At 34.2% G+C, this 19,871-nt stretch overlaps 4 protein-coding genes across 4 annotated transcripts; all 4 read right to left on the bottom strand.

Annotated features, from left to right (window-relative positions):
• Window positions 1–85: 85 nt before the first annotated feature.
• LOC146918845 (protein SOB FIVE-LIKE 5-like) lies at window positions 86–1,775 on the bottom strand. Its single transcript, XM_085712079.1, has 3 exons — window positions 872–1,775; window positions 708–781; window positions 86–615 (listed from the first exon to the last, which is right to left on the bottom strand). Exons 1-3 carry the CDS (start codon window positions 1,313–1,315, stop codon window positions 579–581), a joined length of 555 nt encoding a protein of 184 aa, XP_085568205.1. The 5' UTR covers window positions 1,316–1,775; the 3' UTR covers window positions 86–578.
• A 2,541-nt stretch (window positions 1,776–4,316) lies between these two features.
• LOC146918844 (uncharacterized) lies at window positions 4,317–8,809 on the bottom strand. Its single transcript, XM_085710537.1, has 4 exons — window positions 8,595–8,809; window positions 7,553–8,487; window positions 6,248–7,465; window positions 4,317–5,984 (listed from the first exon to the last, which is right to left on the bottom strand). The coding sequence occupies exons 1-4, from the start codon at window positions 8,792–8,794 to the stop codon at window positions 4,324–4,326; spliced, it is 4,014 nt and encodes a 1,337-aa protein (XP_085566663.1). The 5' UTR covers window positions 8,795–8,809; the 3' UTR covers window positions 4,317–4,323.
• A 2,452-nt stretch (window positions 8,810–11,261) lies between these two features.
• On the bottom strand, window positions 11,262–13,418 carry LOC146918843 (uncharacterized). The gene is made up of 3 exons (XM_085712076.1): window positions 12,850–13,418; window positions 12,113–12,580; window positions 11,262–11,720 (listed from the first exon to the last, which is right to left on the bottom strand). Exons 2-3 carry the CDS (start codon window positions 12,464–12,466, stop codon window positions 11,460–11,462), a joined length of 615 nt encoding a protein of 204 aa, XP_085568202.1. The 5' UTR covers window positions 12,467–12,580; window positions 12,850–13,418; the 3' UTR covers window positions 11,262–11,459.
• Window positions 13,419–14,531: 1,113 nt separating this feature from the next.
• LOC146918842 (uncharacterized) lies at window positions 14,532–18,032 on the bottom strand (the record flags this gene model as incomplete). The annotated part of the gene is made up of 11 exons (XM_085710539.1): window positions 14,532–14,888; window positions 14,979–15,065; window positions 15,159–15,236; window positions 15,360–15,563; window positions 15,657–15,777; window positions 15,880–16,034; window positions 16,235–16,370; window positions 16,477–16,561; window positions 16,690–16,811; window positions 16,897–16,993; window positions 17,795–18,032. Coding segments are annotated over 11 exons (1,494 nt in total), but the record flags the coding sequence as incomplete, so codon positions are not given.
• Window positions 18,033–19,871: the final 1,839 nt, after the last annotated feature.

Genomic DNA, 19,871 nt, shown 5'->3' with positions numbered 1-19,871 from the left:
TACTTAACTTAAAAAGATTATTATTCTGTGTCTAGCTAGATGTGATCTAAATAAACCAAACAAAAAGACTGAACTGAGGAACATGTTGTGATTGTCAACCCCGAGATTTTACATTTCCAATGCACTGAAACTGAAAGCATCTGCATGAATTTTGAATACTACATTACAAAGACAGCACAAGATCAAGATCTGCTCTACACTCACAACCTAGCTAGGCATTTGCATCTATCTGTAGCTCTTAATGTGGAAAACTTGTATGCATTTAATAAAAAAAAAACAAGGATTGAACATGTTTATACAGAACCTGCCTAACTTACTATCCTGTCCTGTCCTGTGTTCACTATTCAATTCATCCACAACAGGATTAATTAAACTATGAAAGAAACAAAACAAAAAAATTATTTCTAAATTTTCCTTTTGAGAAGACAAAAACACAAAAAAAGGGAGAATAATAATCCCTTTTGAGATCAAAAAATGTCTTCTCTGCTTTCCATTGATCTTAATAATTTAGTAACTTCCACAGCAATAAGTTTAACAGCAGAGGAGCCATTTTGGAGGGGAACTCAACTGCATGTTGTTTATATCATTCCCATCTCTCCCCCTCCACACCATTTGCTAAACACAAAATGCAAATGAATGATTACAATTAGTATCATAATTTAACTATTCAAATCTTTGTTCCTATGTATAAAAGAAGCTTTGCTTACTTGTTGATATGAGCTTCATTTTGAGATAGAGATGGTTGTAGAAAACTAAAGTGATCTTGCAATGAGGATCTCTCCTGCAATAAAACAAATGACTTGTAATCAATAAGTGTAACCTTTAAAGTAAACTTAAAAGAAAGAACCATGGCACATTTATATATATGTACCTCAAAGTAAGTGGCAGAGAAGCCTTGTGAATAATCTAGCATACTCTCTGTCGTTGAAGTTGTTTGTTGGTTGCTCATAGTAACAACATTGTTGTTGTCAAAGAGAGGAGAGCTAGCAGTGTCATCAAGGTGCTGCTGAATATTATTTTCTTGAACTTTCTGTCTCTTTTTACTTCTCTTGGCAACAAGTTTTGTTGGCTTAGATGCAGAACAGTCTTGTGCATTGAAGTAAGAATCATGGTGTGGAGGACCAGAAGAAGCATCAGAAACCATGGACAAGTCCTCTTCATCAGAGTCTTCAATATTTTGAGCCTTTTTGTGTTTAGTTTCTTCATAACAACCAAGTGAAGGTGTATGTGATTGTGAGGCATTGGAAGAATGGTCAAGGTATAGAGTCCAACCAGATTCACACCCACTGCTGCATTCTGAAGCTAATGTATCCATACGATCTTGTTTTGGAGTAACTGGGATAGGAGGACTCTCCAATTTATGATGAAATGAAAGAGTTACCTATATAATTAACTAACTTGTATATATCAAACTCTCACATGACCATATCCTATTATTTATTATTTTACTATATTATAAGAAGTGTATGTGGCAATGTGTCACTCCTCTAGTTTAGTTTTGGTTTGGGGTCATGATAAAAACTGTAAGAATAGTGGATAGGTGGTGGTGGAGAAAACCAAGGGAATCGAACTCAAATCCTAGAATAGTTTTGTCTTCACTATCCTCTCCCTTGCATTGGTCTTTTTATGTGAAAATTGCAAGTTGGAATTTGGAAATAAATGGTTATAGGCATAGAGGGTGAGAGAGAGAAATCCACAACACAACACAAAACAATACACAAGAAGGCCTTGACATCACATGCTATATAGACAGCGATGCACTGTGTAAACCTGGTAAACATAGTTTTCAGACTCGGCTCGGACCGGCCGGTCGGACCGGTCGGACCGTGAACCGGTGGGTAAGCCGGTTCGAGCCAACATTTGGATCGGCCATGCAGTTAACTCGGTCAAACCCGGTCAAAACCGGTCAAAACCGGTAAAAACCGGTGACTCGGCCGAGTCATGGGTCAGACCGGTTTTTTGCTTTTTTTTTTTTTTTTGCTTTTTTTTTTTGCTTAATTGAAAGTCTGAAACGACGTCGTTTTGCTCAATCAATCTTGACTCCTTGGAATTAAATGTTATTGATGATAATACTTGTGTTGGAATTATACTTTCTTTGGATCTTTTTGGATTTTTACAACTGGGGCAATCTCTTATTTGAATTTATGTTGGAATTGGAATCATACTTTTTTGGGATTTATTTGGATTTTTACTACCAAGATGTATTTTGAGTTATGACTATGTTTTGAATTTGAGCAATTAGCCTATGAAATTATTATTGTTGGATAGTTTTTATCTTATTTTACAGGGGTCATTATTTTAGTTTTTAAAGTGACCGAGTCACCGATTCAATCCGAGTTAATCCGGTTAAATAACTATATAAATTTAATATAAGGACCGAGTTATCTAACCGAGTCATCCGAGTGGTTCCGATTCAGTCATGCGGTTCGACCAACGACCCAGTGGTTCGACCATTGACCCAGTGACCCAGTACCCTCGCCGAGTCGATGACCGAGCCGAGTCTGAAAACTATGCTGGTAAACGTCCACTTCCCATTCCATTACACTGTATGGACACCACACCCCTATCTCCTTCACTAGTAACCCCTCTTTCTATTATTACTTACTACTATCTATTTGAGATCAAGATATGATTCTTTCTTGTATAGTTTAGACTTAGAGCAATTCATATTAGTTGGATCAAAAGTGGGGTGGTCCTTTAAAATTAAAACTAAGTTTTTATTTGGTACACCATACATAAATAAATCTGACTTGGGCACAAATGTGGTAAGAAAAATGGACATAAATATGCATATTAGTTGGACCAAAAGTGACCCCCTTTTCCTTTTCTGTGCCCATCATGTGTGACAATTAAAGAATCACTCAACTAGTTTGTACACTGACATTTATTTAGATTGCAGAGGCAAAATGTGCCCCTTGTTTTTTACTATGTCAGTTACTCATATCATATACTCCTTCCGTTCCGGAATAACTGACTCATTTTCTAAAAAAAAGTGTCCTAAAATAACTGACCCATTTCAATTTTCAATACAACTTTCATCATTCCCAATACAATATAACACTAAATAATATTACTTTTCTCATTCCCAATACAATATATTCCACTTTCCCCTTTATTTATACATTTTTCTTAATATGTGTGAAAAACAAAATTGTGTCAATTAAATTGGGAAGGAGGTAGTATTTATTATGCTTCTAATAAAAACATCAACACCACACCACCACCATCATCTCAAATAAAGATTCTATTACTATGCATGCAATAAAAAAAAAAAAGGTTTTGGCAGAACAATTACAATGAAGAGTGTAAAAATAATTTGGGGCACAGTGTAGTTGACTGGGATTTTTATGAATCCACATGCAATCACATTCACTTACAAGAATTCACTCTATTCACCAGTCAGAATTCACAGAAGCATGTGAGCACGTGTGCATAATTTTCATATGCGGGCTTCCATATATTCAAACACATGTTTGCACGTGCACGTGCACTTCTATCTATACCTCTCTCGTGTGTAGTATTATTCTTTTCAACTACAAAATGTACGGTGTTTATTACGGGTTATTATCAAAATTTAATTAAGCCAATTTGAGCTTTGATTCTTATCTTAAAAGGTGTTGTGCACGTGTTTATGTTCAAATATGGGTAATCCTTATCACATTATTATTAGGAAAATGAGTATTGAAATAAGAAAGAAATGACAGAGAGGTCTACTTAAACTTGGCTGTATTGGTCATAATGAGCCACCGCATCATCAATACTAAAACTTGGCAGTGACCTAAATGGTCAAACTTTGATTTTATTAGATCAATCACATTTTTTAGACTGTTTTGGATTGATGATGAAATTGTGATTTTAGAGAATAATTCACCATTAATGTATAACTACTAGTATTTCCACCCGTGCAACGCACGGGCTGACAATTTTTTGTGGAGTTAAAAATTATATTTCTGAACATACCACCAAAATACAAATTTATAATGCAGTGGTTAGACAAAATCGGGCTATGTTGATCTAAATAAAATCAAAGATGTCATCTATCAAAAATTAGTTCAATTAAGTTAGAATCAAATACATATCGTTAACAAATAACAATGAAGCCTACTTGTTATAGGTAACACAAAATAGTAGGCCATACTTTAAAGCGCAATCAATCCAAAAAAACATAACCCTTATTGTAGATAGATGCATCAACTATACTTAGCTCCAAAGTTATCTACAAAAATAAACAAAGGTTTTTGCATGTTAGCAATGTACTTTCGATAAAAAAAAATTGACAATCAAGCTTAAATATAGACAGATTCATACCTCATAAGATAATTTCTACAAATTAGAAAAGACCTCCGGATAAACAACATTTAGAGTTGAGGTGCATGGATTGCCATCTTCATCCAAAATCAACATTTTCAGCCCCTTCTTCGTGGTTACCCTAGAAACAGCTACATACAATTGCCCATGTGTAAAAACAGGTCGAGGTAGATACAATCCAACCTTCGACAATGATTGTCCCTGGCTCTTGTTTATTGTCATAGCAAAGCACAATGAAATCGGAAATTGTCTTCTTGAAAATTTAAATGGAAATCCTGAATCTGTAGGAACCAAATCCATCCTTGGGATTAATACCTTTTGTCCAATACCCTTGCCAGTAATGACGGTCGCAGTAATGATATTTTTCCCAAGGTGATTGACTTGTAGTCGTGTTCCATTACATAAGCCACTGGCTTGATCAATGTTTCTTAGCAGCATGATGGGAACTCCGGTCTTTAGAATCAACCTGTGGTTTGGTATTCCAGAACACTTTATGTCATTCAAAAATTCTGTAGTGCACCAATCCCCTTGAATATCATAGTCTTCATCAGATTTGCAAGTTGTATCCGAACTTAAGTACTCTGTTGCTTCCCCTTCAATTAGTGACAAAACATACTCATTGACTTGTTCAACAGCATCAAGAGTAGGAGCAAGTATCGCTTTCTCTTCAAAGATCCTTCGATTGTCAATGCTATGAACAATACCTGGATAAACAAAATCAACCAATGCTTGTAGAGGATTGTTGCACGGAGGAATGCACAAATCCTCTGGAATATCAATGATGCTCTCTCCATCTTCATCTGCAACCATATCACCATTTCCAATTTTCAAAATCCATTTTGCAAAATCTCTGATCTCATTTGCATTACCACTTGTGCCATCACCAATTAACCTCATGTTTTTTGTGAGCTTTAAGACCTTACAACTATGCCAAATATTAGAAGAATTAACAGAGGACTTCATTATATCACGTTTACGTGCTTTCCTAATGACAGGTAAAATTTGCCTAAAATCACCACCAAGAATAACAACTTTCCCTCCAAAAGGTTTTTTCAAATTATCCTCATCTACAACCCTCATTATATCACGCATAGTACGATCAAATGCTTCAAAACAGAATTTGTGCATCATAGGGGCCTCATCCCATATTATAAGACTTGCCTCTCTAAGCAACTTGGCTCTAGGATCTTGTTGTTTCACATTGCAAGTCGATTTTTCATTGATTTTCAATGGTATACAAAAAGTAGAATGCGCAGTCTTGCCTCCAGGCAACAACAAAGATGCAATTCCGCTCGATGCAACATTAATGACAATCTTACCTTGTGATCTGATGGCTGCGGATAGTGTCTTCCACATAAAGGTCTTTCCGGTTCCACCATATCCATACAAAAAGTAGAACTGCCCATCCTGTGCCTCAACAGATTTCATGATTGTGGAATAAACACCATACTGCTCATCAGTGAGTTTTTCAAGAAGGGATTTATGTAGCTGACCTTGCTTATCTTTGTCATAGTTCAATTCATCGGCAATGAATTTATTTGCTTGGGCAAGTAACTCATCGAACACTGGGTAAGGCAAAGTTTTGTGATCTTTCAATGACTTCCCATTACACATCAACAACTTCTCAATCTCAATAAGGCAAAGATTTTGCAAATCACTATCAGGAATGCGCAAATCTGCATAATTTATTTTACATCAAACAATAATTATGGTCCAATATTATAACATATATAATGATGCCGTGTCAGACATGTTATGAATAACTTTGCTAATTTTTTTTGTAGTGTTCATAACGACATGTAGGTGTTATTGTCTAATACAAATATAAGCAAATTTAATATAAAAACAATCAAGTTAACCATATGTAAAGTATAATTCCATTTTAATGTAATATTCGTTAAGTACAGTGTTGAGTAAGGTTAAAATAAAGATTACAAACCTGGAATATTGAGCATCCTTCGTCTTGTATAGAGAATTCCATCAGCTAATAACTTCCAAGTAGCTTTCCATACATTATCAGGCTTGTGCATTGTATTCATGATTAAAAGTCTAACAAACAAAACACGGAGCATCTGACCACTCTGTGATCTAGAAGCTTCAATAATTCCATCTATGAACTCTTTGTCATCGGACAATAACCCAAGCGCATAGCATGCATCTTGAAAAGTGTCGTAGAGCTTGCCATTAACAGTCTTAATACAATTGAACCCCTTACAACCCTTTTGAAAGGTCAACAAAATCCGCATGTAGTAAAGTTCACCTGAGCCTACAGGAATGTAAGAAAGCCTCCCAATCTGAAAACCCTTTTTCCTTGGAAGCCATATCCTCTTGTCAGGAAGATAAGTAAATTTTGACGGAAATTCAGCATATGTAAGATGTCTACCCTCACTGTACTCTTGGTTTGCAACAAACCAAGCAAGAAACATAGTTGGAACTGACTGATGATACTTCACAACATTTTGAAGCTTTTGATTTTCCTTGAACCTAACACATTGCTGACCCTCTAGGTGTAAAGCTAATCTCATAACAGATGGCCATTTCTCATGGATATCAAACATGAAAATTCTCCAACATGCTTCACATGGTGACACATAGCGACAATCATAGTAACGCTTAATTTCATCAATCTGCCCTTCTTCATCTTTGTCTCCTGCTTGTTTTTTAATATGGAGGTTTGCTCTATCAGGACCTTTGTTCACATATTTGAATAGATACTTGATTGCATTTGACTTGTTGCAATATTCAGTATTAACATGTGCTTGATATCTCATCAGGAGTGTTGGATTGTAAGGAACAACATACCTATTGTCCAAAGGAGTTCCATTCTTGATCACACTAACACCATTATCTTTTCTTTTATATACTGGAAAACCATCTTCATCAATAGCAGTGGCCTCTAAAAACTTCTTTGGAAAGTATTTTGAGCATCTTTTTCCCTTCATGCAAGGTGAATTCAAGTTCGCACCTCCGCATGGTCCATGCATCATGTATGTTGAAACGGCCGAGTGCAACTTTGGATATAGATGTGGATGAGGAATCTCTGCTGATATAACCCTATCTATTTCCTTAGTTGTATGCAGTTTGTTGACACCTTCTAACCATAAAAGAATGTGTGCATGTGGTAGCCCCCTCTTTTGAAACTCTACAGTATACATACCTATGATATATGAAAATATTAAAACATGCAGAATGTATTATTTAAAACAGTTAAATCAAAGATTTAAAAACTATATCGTAAACATACCTGCTTGCACTTTCCCAAACATTTCATTCTTCTTAAAGTCTGTCATCAATTGATCAAGCTTCATCTTGAAAACTCTACAAATTATATCGGGTCTGTCGGATGCACTAAGGCCTCTCTGTGAAACAAAGTCCTTGATTTCTTTCCAATTTTGGTTGCAAGTTATTGTGATGAATAGGTCCGGGTAGCCAAATCTCTTACAAATTGCCATTGCATCTTGGCAATTATTGAACATGTACCTTGGTGAACCTGTAAATGAATCAGGAAGTATAACACGCTGTCCAGCTTTCCGCGGGTCATTGTCTCCCAATTCAACTGCTTCCTGTAATCCATTCAACAAATCTGAACGAATATTTCCCTGATTATTCCGAATATAAGATAGCCTTTGAGCTTCAATCATGGTGTAACAATCAACGGAAAACTGCTGAAGCAATCTTCTTCCAAGAAGAATATTTCCAAACTCACAATCCCTATCTTGCAAGCGAAATGCAATGTACTCTCTAATGGCAACTCTTTCCCTTGAACCTCTTGATTTTTTTTCTTCATCTTCAAATTCCCTATAAGGGATATCTTCCTCATAACCATAATCACCCTTAGGAAATACTAAAGGATATTGAAGTGGCATGTATAAGCGATGTGTCTCGTGTATCCTTCGTAAGCCTTTCCTTACATCATCCACTATAATATCTCTACCCTGTTCGGTCTCATCATAATCACCTATTATCAACCCAGCTACTTCATCTACCGTAGGTAAATTGTGCATCCTTGAGTCTTTATCCGTCTTTCGAAACAATCTTAAAGCCATCTTGGGAGGTGGACCATGTTCAAACATATCACGGATCTTTCTAAATGATTTGCACAAAGGGTTACAATCATCCAACATGTTTTTTAGATCTTCCACCAATGAGATGTCAAATCCACCCTCACCATCACTTGCACTGCAACCCAATGTAACAATTCCGATCACAATAAACATATAATGAGAACATAATCAACATTTAATGATAACAATAAACAATCAAGGGTAGGAAAAAGTAGTACTTACTCAAAAACTTTGGTTCTATTTTGAATTTCATTTTGAGTGTCATAGATGTATAGTTGCGCAAATTTTGGAGCACTTCCAGGCTCAGGCAGCAGACTTCCAATTCTATGATAATTCTGTCCGCTTAAGATGAATTGAGGTGGTCCATTTCCATTGTTGAGCTTTGTGAACACTTTGCCTCCAAGGGATGTAAAGGCAAACATACTGTTGTATGCTCTGATGTTGGCTTGATAATGCTTGCTTCTAGGTTCACTTCCATCCAACAATGATAACAATAATTTAGGCGGTTCCTCTACAAATGGAATATCAACATATCCCTTTTGACAACATAGCGAAAACTCTACATCTATGGTCGCTGGTCTAGACTTTGTTGCCCTCTCTTCTATCCAAAGTTTAGCTTTGCACCATTTGCATGTGATATCTGGAGATCCAAAATCAAGGGATCCTATGGATGGTTTTTTAATATATATTAGATATCAAAAATATCATTAAGTAGTTAAAGTATATTTAGTTACACAAATAAAAGTTCTAGACGAACCTTTTCTCTCAGCATCACCATATATATCAACTTTGAAGGCATCCAGAATGATATTTTCTTGATTAACCACTGTTAGAAAATGTGTTAATTTAACTATTTTTTGTGTAATATAGAAAATTTAATATTCAACACTTACCATTGGCTGATGAGTTTGATGATGGACCACCTTGTTCAAATACTGAATCAAAATTAAGTCTTGTAACAGGAAGCTCTTTAAATCTCCTTCTCCTTTGAACTCTAGTTTTTTGTCCCTTTTTGCTTGTATTTAGAACTTGTGGCACTGCATATGTGCATTTGTGTGTGTTGATGATGCCAATAGATTAATGATATGACCCAAATAAGTTAGATGCTTTAATTTATTAGCAAAACAATAATTAAATGTCTTACTGCCAAAAGGAACACATTCAATGTTGGTAATGTTGGATAGTGGACTTCTTTGTGAGGTTATTGGTTGATATGATTCTGCCACCTTCCTCTTAGACAAAATGCTATGACTTAGTGTTGATGGAACTGTTAAAATATTATCATAGTAAGTCAATGATTAAAATATGTAAGTGTGAGACCAATCTTGCGGAATAAGAATATTGATTCAAACATATAAATAACTCACATGAATTCATAGAAGATAGAGATGGGTTAATTGTTGATTCAGATGATCTCATCATTTCTGATGTTGAATCATTTGCTTGCTCGATAGTTGACAATGCTTCACCTGAATCTACATGGTACCAATTGCAATTATGTCACATTATAAAAAAAAACCTTTGATAGAGTTTGACCATACTACAACTTGGAAGACTATTAAATTTTGTAGGCAATATTACAATCTATATAAATACCATTTATCAATGGTGATATAGGATTCGAGTGTGCCTCCTTTGATAGCCTCTTTTTATTATATCTTAAAGCATAGTCCGAATCCTCATTCTCTGCAATTTAATGTGTCAAGCATACTTTGATGTTATTCACATTCCTTCGGTAATATATTAAACAAACATGAAAATGTAAAATAAATTATAAACATTTTATACCAAACATACCTTTATCCTTTCTTTTTTCTTTAGACCCTCTTTGCAACATTGCATGTTTTCTCTTCATCCTTGCATGTGAGGAATCGAAATTACCCATGGATGGAGGACTTATTGATTGAGATGGAGATTGATGCATTGGTATATCTAAAAATTAATGTCATATAAATTTGAGAACCCTAATTGCAAACTTCAAATGTTTGTGGTACAAACATAAAATAAGAACACTTGGGATTATTTTATTGTGGGATTTGATATGTCAAAAATAAAAATTATGCACAACTAAATAAGTAGATAGATAATATTACCATTCATCAATGGAGAAAGAGGACTTCTAAAAGGCTCCCTGGATAATTTGTTAACATGATTCATTGAAGATGTAGTGGAAGACATATTCTCTACAATGGTATTAAAGAAACATAGTTATCTTGATTGGATATTCTACTATTCATTCCCAAGCAATATATATTTGACATTGTGAATAACATTTGGACATACCTTTGTTGATAGAACTACTTTGTGCAACTATTAATTTTTTCTTCATCCTTCTACTTGATGGATCATTTGGTTCCATTGTTGAAGAAATTTGTGTTAGAGAAGAACCTTGAGTTGCTGATTTTTACATGGATAGGGTTGTGTTTGATTAAAGGATAGAGGACATTTTGTGTTGGAAAAATGAAACACCTTTTTGGCCTATACACTATGTGACAAAATTAAAGCTTTGCCAAAACACTGATATGTCATTGTCAATGAATTTTTCTCTAGAAACCAACACAAAAATGGAATATGCAAATCAATTGTCTTCTTTGTAGGTATATTGTGGCCCACACTAAAGCAACCAAGGTCATGCTTTAACGTGAATGTCATTGTTTAATGTCTCAATAGAAGACAAAGTCCATATACCAAGTTGTAAGCATTATCATGAAAAGGAATGTCTTTGCTTTTAGTTTTTTCATACATGATATAATAAAAACTATATATTAAAGCTGCACCAGAGATGTACATGGGCATAAGTAATATATAATTAGCATTGAGCATGACATTGGAATTAACATCATCAAGTTTGTCATATAATACAAACGAAAGCTACATCACACATGTACATGTGACCCTGCAGCCAAAAGCAACCAGCAATTAACATTACATACCAAAAAGTTGGATTTTAACATCCAAACCAAGTGCCATATACATTGTCAAAGTCATATTTTACATAATAAAACATCCATAACTACCACCAAAATCATAAGCCATTTCCATAATCCCCATTCCAAAATACAGATTCCAAGATATTTAAACTACCCATCAAGCAATATTATGCCTCCTAACCACAGTAACAAACAATGTCGTAGGAGGCCGATCCAACTCAAAGCAAAGTCTGTCACCTTCTTTTAGGCGACGGTCTCTGACAAATTTCATCCATCCTCTTCCTAATGATTTTTCGCATTTGTTTCGTTCAGCCGTGTTGAGCCGGCACTTGTACTCTTTGAGTGTTCCCATATCAACCAAGACAATCCACTTCCTTGGAACAGTCAATATCTCTCTAGAAACACGGTTGGGAAAATGCTAAACCAAAAGTGACAAAAACACCTTAGTAAATTGCACATACCAATTTGAATCATATGTACATCGTTAAATTTATGTATAAAAAAAAAAAATAAACAACCGAATATGTCTCATCTTGTGGTAACTTTTAAAACTACTGAGTGTATATCTAAGTGATTCTACAATCTCAATATTTATTATATCATAGTTAAAAGATTAACCTTCCTAGGGATCATGGAACAACATAACTTGACATGTTCTTGTTTAATTCATATAATCCTGATCTTAATTCAAATTTTTTCCTAAAAGGATTTTGCATATTTGAGTAGTACAATATATATTATTCATAAACTAACATCATGTAAAAATAGAATTTTAATTATAAGGAGAAGGTTTTTTATTGTATAACTTACCATTGGTTGACCATGTACAGACTGAGCCAGAGTAGCAGACACTAATTGCTCAAAACAGTAGGGATCTTCCTCTTGTTGCTCACCTTCATCTTGCTCTTCATCTGAACTAATATCGATGACTTCTTGATGGGGATCTTCAATGTCAACAACCTCCTGCGGGACTTGTTGATTTTCATCAGCATCTTGCACTAACTCCACATTCTTTGCAACTTGTGGATTAGCATCAGCCAAGGAGGTAACAAAAAACATGTTCAAGGGACCTAGATATTCAAATTTGGCAATAGTAGGAATGTTGAAGCCAAACTTCCGCGCGATTGATGCACCGTTCTTCATTGAAATTCCAGATTGATCCATATCAAAACGGATAACAATGCCTCTGTCATCGTGATCCCTAAGAAATCCTTGTTTGTTAACTTGAAGTGTGTCTTGATTTCTTAGGTAGAATTGAAAATCCACAGGTACTTTCTCCTAAGAACAACAAATATAAAGGGTTCAAAAATCCATATAGAATACATCATATGTTAAAAATAATACACACCCAAAATAATTATAATTCAACCAACATAATAAAGATATTGTTTCCTTACATTTATCTGAACATCATCATGCTAAGTAAAGTGAAACAAAGCAGACTACATATATATATATATATATATATATATATATATATATATATCTGTTTTAATCGACATAACCAAATTGTAACACTTGAACTACATATTAAATATTTTACATACCTCTTCCGGGTTGACCTCGCTTATGAAAAAATCCCTTTGCCGCCCATTGCTGCGAAAATCAATGAAATGAGCACAGCATATACATGTGACTTGAAGCGACTAATTTTCTGAGTAGAGATTGAGCTTAAATATACATGTGACTTGTATCATTCATAATATTTCCTTCTATATATTAATGTAAAATACACAATATTCCTTTAGTCATTTCATTAAATGAAAGTTCAATGTAATATACAAAATATTTCCCACTTAATTTTATATATAAAATAAAGTGAATATTTGTTTATGTTGTTATAATGATACTACCAAAAATAATAACAATTTTTTTTAAGAACTTACAGGAAAATATATAACATCATGGTATCTTATGCAAAAATAAAAAAGTAGGTTAATTGTGCATGACCACACAAATACTTTGGTTACTGATATTACCAAAAAACGATAATGCATGACCACACAATATATTCTATCATGCACTTTTATTCCTTTTATAGTTGATTCTGAATAAATGTGAAAATAAACCAATCAAAAATCAGATCTAGGGCAAACTATAGATGCAAAATTTACAACAAAACAATTGCAGAACCAAGCTGAAGGTTTGACTATTAATCATAATTGAAAAAAAAGCAACAGAAATTGGTATATAAGCTTAAAGGACATGCGATTGGGAAGGGGACAGTTGCATGTTTCTGTCCGAAATTGATGGGAAAATAAACGATTTGAGACAAAAAGGGATTAAGAAGATTTGTACCCTTGGTTTTCCGCATCCATCGTTGTCGGTGGTCCCCTTTACCCACGTACGATATTGAAATTGAAGGAAGGAGTAGCAACGTGTGGGGTTGAATGGGATCTGAAACTTCTTTTCTTGGTATATTCACCCTTTATATCATAAGGGTTGTAAACTAAATTTCCTTATTTTACATAATAAATTTTACAGCAATATTGGGCTTTATTGGGCTCCTGATTTCCTAGTTTTCTCTGCTCCAAACTGTTGCCTAATAATTTGCTATTTAAACACCTCATTTTTAAAATATCATTTAAAAACAATTCTGGATCCATGGTTTTTGTATTCATGATGAGAAGTGTCATATAATTCTTAGGTGTATATACTTAAGGTTGTATTAATTTGATGAGAAGTGTTAATTAGTTTTAATTCATATTATTTAATAAACACCTCATTTCCCTGTTTTGAGCAGGTACCCTAATTCTTGTTTTTTAGGTTGGGTGAATTATACTTAAGGTTTTTCGTTAACAGAGAAGTGTACTAATTAATATTCATAAAGAAATAGAGAAGCAAGTAAAGTATAAGGAATAAACCATTGTATTTATTAAATAATATTCTTGTAATATACAGCTGATGAATACAAAGCTATTTGTCTAATTTACACATTCACTAATGGATGCAACTAAGAGAAATTTAACTTGTATGTAATTGACTATATTAATGATCCTTTGCTGTGCACATGGGACTATAAGTGAAATTTCCATTATTGAAATCTGTCTCGAAACCTGCACTTAAAAAAAAATTGTTATTAAACTTCTGAAATTGCAGAATATAACTCAAAATATATATCATAATTAAAAATAGGTTTGTCAAATATATTTTTGTAACCCACATAGTAACAAAAATTGTAAAGGGCAATAAATGTAGATTAATACTAATAAATATTAAAACAGGGGAATGCAATTGTCAACGTTAATATTACAACCCAACTAATGTACCAAAATATCTTAGAGTTAAGTACCAAATTATTACAACTTATACAAAAATCATAGAGTAAACATCACATTAGATGGATTAAAACTTAATAAGCTCTATGATTCAAAAAACTGATGCTCATAAGAGGTTCAGCCAAATCCCTCTTGCACTAATTCTTCTCAATTTTGATTCTCCTCTTCATGATCTTAAGTGGAACATCCATATCATCCTCATCATTGCTGGGAGATGCCCTTTTGCTGGTAGCAGTTGCAGAAACTGTGGGAGTGATAACTTGGCAATCAGATTCAGAATCAGCTCCTCCAAACTTAGGCAACAAATCCTGCATTTGTGCATAAGCATATAAGAAACTGTAAGCAAACAGAATATGTGCAAAAGATAACATATAATTTATGAATGTATAACATATAACCTGTTTAACAACATCAGGCACAGATTCAGCAACCTTAGCAAGCTTGGCCTGAATCTTCTCGAGAGGTTCAGATAAGGGGATTAGCTCCTAAAAACATAAGACATTTACACTGTGTCAATGCAGCCACTTAATTGAACATGAATGCAGCACTTAATTGAATTTCTGATGTAAAGTTATTACCTGGGATTCCAAACTGGATTCTCCAATATGCATTGGGCCTTTGCCCTTGTCCATCAACACGCTTAGAGAAGCACTCTCCTAATAAAAACCAAAAAATACACATTAGCTTCAAGTTGAGGTAAATCCACACTTTACAATATTTATATAAACACTACAACTAATTTTTCAAAATAAAAATCTCCTATTTATGAATTAGCATACATTAGTGAGCTTGGAGAATGAAGCCTCTTCCTTGTCCCACTTAGACATAAATTCTTTGATGATAGAAGGGTCATGACATATCTTCATAACACGGAAAGACTGCTCAAATCTGGGATTGAATTCTGCCTTTGTTTCCACTTTGAAGAGATAAGTTTTTCCAATAAGTTCAGCAAGTTCAGGTGCCATTTGTCCCTCATGGATAGCCTACACAAATTTCATATAAAAGGGTTATAAACAGTTCAAATTAAGAGATGCAAAATATTTTCATTATCCATGAAATAAAAACTAAAGATTTACCATTCCATGCTCAGCAAGGAGATCAGCACAACTCTTATTAAAGATAGAAGTACAATCTCTGTCAAAGATGACCAGTGTTGCACAATCACTTTGGTCAATTGCTCTTACCTTCAAGCAATACCTAAGACATTGGATTTTAAAAGGATATTAGATTATAGATAGATAATGCATGTATAACTACCCAAAATATTTACACAAACAATAGCATTGATAAGTAAATTACCTAGGAAACACCTTCTTAACATGCTTATCGCACTTTTCACAGAAAAACATGGCTGAATCAGGTATGACAGCCTTGGAACACATACAGGCAGTGTACCAAAAATTCTCCTTGTTAACAATCCTCTTTATGGTGCCAACAACAACAAACACAGAATCCTACAATACATAACCAATACTTAATAATTTCATTTTAAAAAACTAATTGACTTTAAACTAATAGTGGACATATATCATTAAACTAATCCTGTATCTAGATCAAAATTCATGGAAATGAAACTATAATTTCTATTGAGGTGGATTTAAACTGAAAGAATAAATAATCAAGCTGTTTTGCACGAAATTTATATATCACTTACAGTTGAGGCATCCTTAAGTCCCTGCATAGTAGTCCTAGGTGTGTTGTACAAAAACTCCTCCTTTGGGTCAACTTTGGTTTCAGGTTGCAGCTGTGTTATAGTCAGTGGTGAAGGTGAATCATCACTTTCAGTCATCCTAAGAAACAACAATAAAATCTATTAAAACCAACATCCAAATACATTGATTGAAATAAATTTCCTATTTGAATGAATCAAAATAAAAATTCAACCAAAATGGGTACCTGCTCCTCATGCTAAGACCATCAGCACATGTTGGGTTGAAAAGCACACGTGTGCAGTTCAAGCAATTCTGAACATGCAGCTTTTCTACATTAAACAAACAAATTAAGGATCTTAGAATACATTTCAACCATATAGTAAATGGTACATAAGAACAAATATAAAATACAATTATGACTTTAATACTTGAAGTTGTTAAATATTGTATTGCTCACCTTGGTAAATTTTTGCTTTAGCAAGCTGAATGATCACAATGGCATTCTGAATGTCTCCAGTTGCAATGAAATTGTTCAAATCTTCCACATAGCTTCCAAAAAGAGTACATTGAACCTTATGCCTTAAATAAAAATAAAAATTTGTAAGATACTTAACTATAACTACAAAAGAAAAACTAAACCACAAAATAAGGATTAGATACTTACCCTCCAGACTCCAACTCAATCACATTCAGCTTGCTTGTGATACCCTTCCTTTGAATTTCTCTTTCAATACCAACACCACTCAATACTCCAATAAGGTCTGAAATTAACATCAAACCACAACTACTTCAATGAACATAACAAAAAATCTCAAAATGATTTAAACACATGAAAAAACTTTAAAAACAACTTAAAACACAGAGAAAAATACCAGGCAAGTAATCAGTATCGTAGGACCCTCCAACAATTTCAGAAATAGGAATGAAGTTGTATGGTGACTTAGTGATTTTGAGATTTGGTATATAACCAACCTTGCTGCTAAACTGAAAGTTCAGCTTAAAGGAGTGTCTAGTAGTCCTATAATTACCCCCATTGTTAGCCACCCCCATGTTTTCAAAAGTGTAGCATTTTCCTTCAAAAATGTCATTTTTGAACTTATAGAGCAAAGTTTTCTTAATGGTAGCATGAATCCTGTTGCCAGCTTCATCCATCAAAACCATTTCAGTCGAGAATGGCAAGGTGTTTCTGCTAAAGTCAGGAACTTGCCATAATCGAATTACCTTTGCCTTGATGTTCCAAAAAGTTTTTTCAGTAGAAATTTCAGAAATTGGAGAGAACTCAGGAAGGTTAGCCATTTTTCTTGTTAAGAAATTTTTTTGATGTTTAGTAATTAAAAGTTTAAAGACCCCAACACTAAACTAAAATGAAAGTTCAAATTAAAATGAGGGAGAAAGAAAGCAGTGCAATGTTAACACTTTGCAATGCTGGGGCAAGTCTGAACAGACACACACTACACCCTTTTATACTAAAAACCTAGGGTTAGGGTTGAATTAAAAAACTATAAAATTTGGGATTGATTTTGGGGGGAAAATTCGAAATTGGAATGGGTGAAATTGTTTACCTCTTGATTTGAATTTAACCTCATCCTTATCTTCAATCCCATCCTCCAATACTGATTTTCGCAGATTGCTTTGAAAAAAATCCGATTTCCCTTGGGTTGAAATAGCTGTTAATGGAAAATACAGATTGAGGGTTAGAAGCGACGGTGACGGGTTGGAGATTCCTTCATGGATTGGGAAATAAAATAGCTGGGCTAAACAGAGGGGTTTTGATGGTGTTTGTCTCTTAGCATCTGATTTTTTTCATTTTGTAGAGTAAGGGTTTGTGTATCGGCGGTGAAGAAGGGAAAGGGGACTCTCTTTTCAGACTTTGCATTTAATGACCCTGTAAAAGGCTGACCCGGGTTGGACTTTTCACTGGGCCGGGTTTGCAATGGGCTGGTATTCAATTTGGATTTTTGTTGTTTTGCTGAAAATAGGCCCGATAACACATGTTTCTTGGAGGGAAATCTACTAATTCAAATTTTACTACCATAAAATGCATTTTGATTATTTTTAAATTGTGGAAAAATTGTGATTACATAGTTTTCTGCTCCAACTTGCTATTATAGATCATAAATTGAGCTTATAAGAATTATTAAAAAATTTGAGGTGGCTTAGAATTGTGACACATTGGATTGGAAGAAATTTTTTTGCTATTTGTTGTTCCATGTTTGTATATTATTAAGATATTTTTTCAATGCATTAATATGTGGGTCTTCTTTTATTTACGAGGATTTCTTTTAATATGTAAAATCAATATCTAGTTGTAAGAAGTTTTAAAAATAGAAAACTAAATCGTGCACTATAGCATTTTCCATCATGTTTATATTGAACCCATCAAGACATATGTATTCGATAATATTTGTTTTTTTAAAGAAATACAATGATACTTCTAAAAACATGTATCCTAAAGTATCTTCTAAAAACATGTATCCTAAAGTATTATTGCAGTCTAAACAAAATATCTCAAACATGTTTAGTAAGAAAAATAAAAGAAAATTGGACACATCTAGGATATTCGTCTAGAAATATTATGCATCAAAATATATATCATATACAAATTCGTTCAAAAAAAAAAAATGTATCAGATAAAAATACTTCTCCTATTTCGAAGTATCGTGACCTCTTATGTGACTAAAATTTTAGAAAAATATCAAACCCCATACTATGAATTCGAGTACGTGCATGGCTACCCCTAGAGACCACTTGAAGAGAGCTAATGATGTAACCTTTAAAATCCATGTGCAGTTTTCTCTATATATGATCGTTCATCAGTTATGGCCAGTGGGCAGTGTAAGAAATATCTAACATCTTAAGGGTGGGGGGTTAACATCAAACCTGTCCTTGTGAAACTTCCAAATAAAAGGCATAATAATTGGAAATTTCTTCTTTTCCCTTACATCCAACTTTTTTCTACCCGTATGGTGCTAATTATGCGAGTTCCAATTTTTTGTTTTACATGTACCCTCATTCAATTTTATGATGATTGCTTTTTAGGCGTTTAGGTTGAGTAAGCTGTAAAAAGACCTATCAGATAGTAGAATTCGAGAGATTTTAATCGAAAACGTTGATCAGAACCTATGTACCCATATGTTTTCGCCATCAGAAATTATATCTTCCGATATATTGGGGGGGTTCCCAGCAAAATGGGGGCCGATGGAACAATTCCCCAATTTTAATCTAGTCCAAATTGGGAAGCACTTGGGTGACATAATGTCATCGTGGCATTAAATCTGAGCCACACAACACACATTGCCACACAACATCTGGGCCACACAACACATCTGGGCCACACAACACAACACCTTTGTGTGCCCCAGATTTAATGTCACGGTGACATTATGTCACCCAAGTATTTTCCGTCCAAATTTCCACATTGATTTGGTGTTCATTTCTTATATAATTTGAACGGCATAAACACCTTATAGAAACTTCCAAAATACATTAAAACATTTCGGATTTTAGAATTAGGACGCACAAGAAACTCATAAGATGGAAAAAAAGTAACGGCCTTCTTATTAGGGGTGGGAACAGGTCAGGCCATCCGACAGGGGCCTATGGCCTAGCCTATTTAAAGCCTAGCTCGGCCCAGCCCGT

The sequence above is a fragment of the Medicago sativa genome, chromosome 5 (genome assembly GCF_051527215.1).
Source record: "Medicago sativa cultivar Bolivia chromosome 5, Bolivia_mono, whole genome shotgun sequence".
NCBI lineage: Eukaryota > Viridiplantae > Streptophyta > Magnoliopsida > Fabales > Fabaceae > Medicago > Medicago sativa.
Note: the sequence above shows the minus strand (reverse complement) of the source record. Positions and strands in the feature narration are given on the sequence as shown.

What these genes read in the sequence shown, in the direction of transcription:
- LOC146918845 (XM_085712079.1), bottom strand. Translation starts at nt 1,315, where the DNA reads ATGGATACATTAGCTTCAGAATGCAGCAGTGGGTGTGAATCTGGTTGG. An exon ending in TCTCTGCCACTTACTTTGAG is followed by an intron (nt 782 to 871) that starts GTACATATATAT and finishes GTTTTATTGCAG; the next exon opens with GAGAGATCCTCATTGCAAGA. An exon ending in AATGAAGCTCATATCAACAA is followed by an intron (nt 616 to 707) that starts GTAAGCAAAGCT and finishes TTTTGTGTTTAG; the next exon opens with CAAATGGTGTGGAGGGGGAG.
- LOC146918844 (XM_085710537.1), bottom strand. Translation starts at nt 8,794, where the DNA reads ATGTTTGCCTTTACATCCCTTGGAGGCAAAGTGTTCACAAAGCTCAAC. An exon ending in AATAGAACCAAAGTTTTTGA is followed by an intron (nt 8,488 to 8,594) that starts GTAAGTACTACT and finishes ATTGGGTTGCAG; the next exon opens with TGCAAGTGATGGTGAGGGTG. An exon ending in GTTTGGGAAAGTGCAAGCAG is followed by an intron (nt 7,466 to 7,552) that starts GTATGTTTACGA and finishes CATATATCATAG; the next exon opens with GTATGTATACTGTAGAGTTT.
- LOC146918843 (XM_085712076.1), bottom strand. Translation starts at nt 12,466, where the DNA reads ATGGATCAATCTGGAATTTCAATGAAGAACGGTGCATCAATCGCGCGG. An exon ending in CTGTACATGGTCAACCAATG is followed by an intron (nt 11,721 to 12,112) that starts GTAAGTTATACA and finishes CTTTTGGTTTAG; the next exon opens with CATTTTCCCAACCGTGTTTC.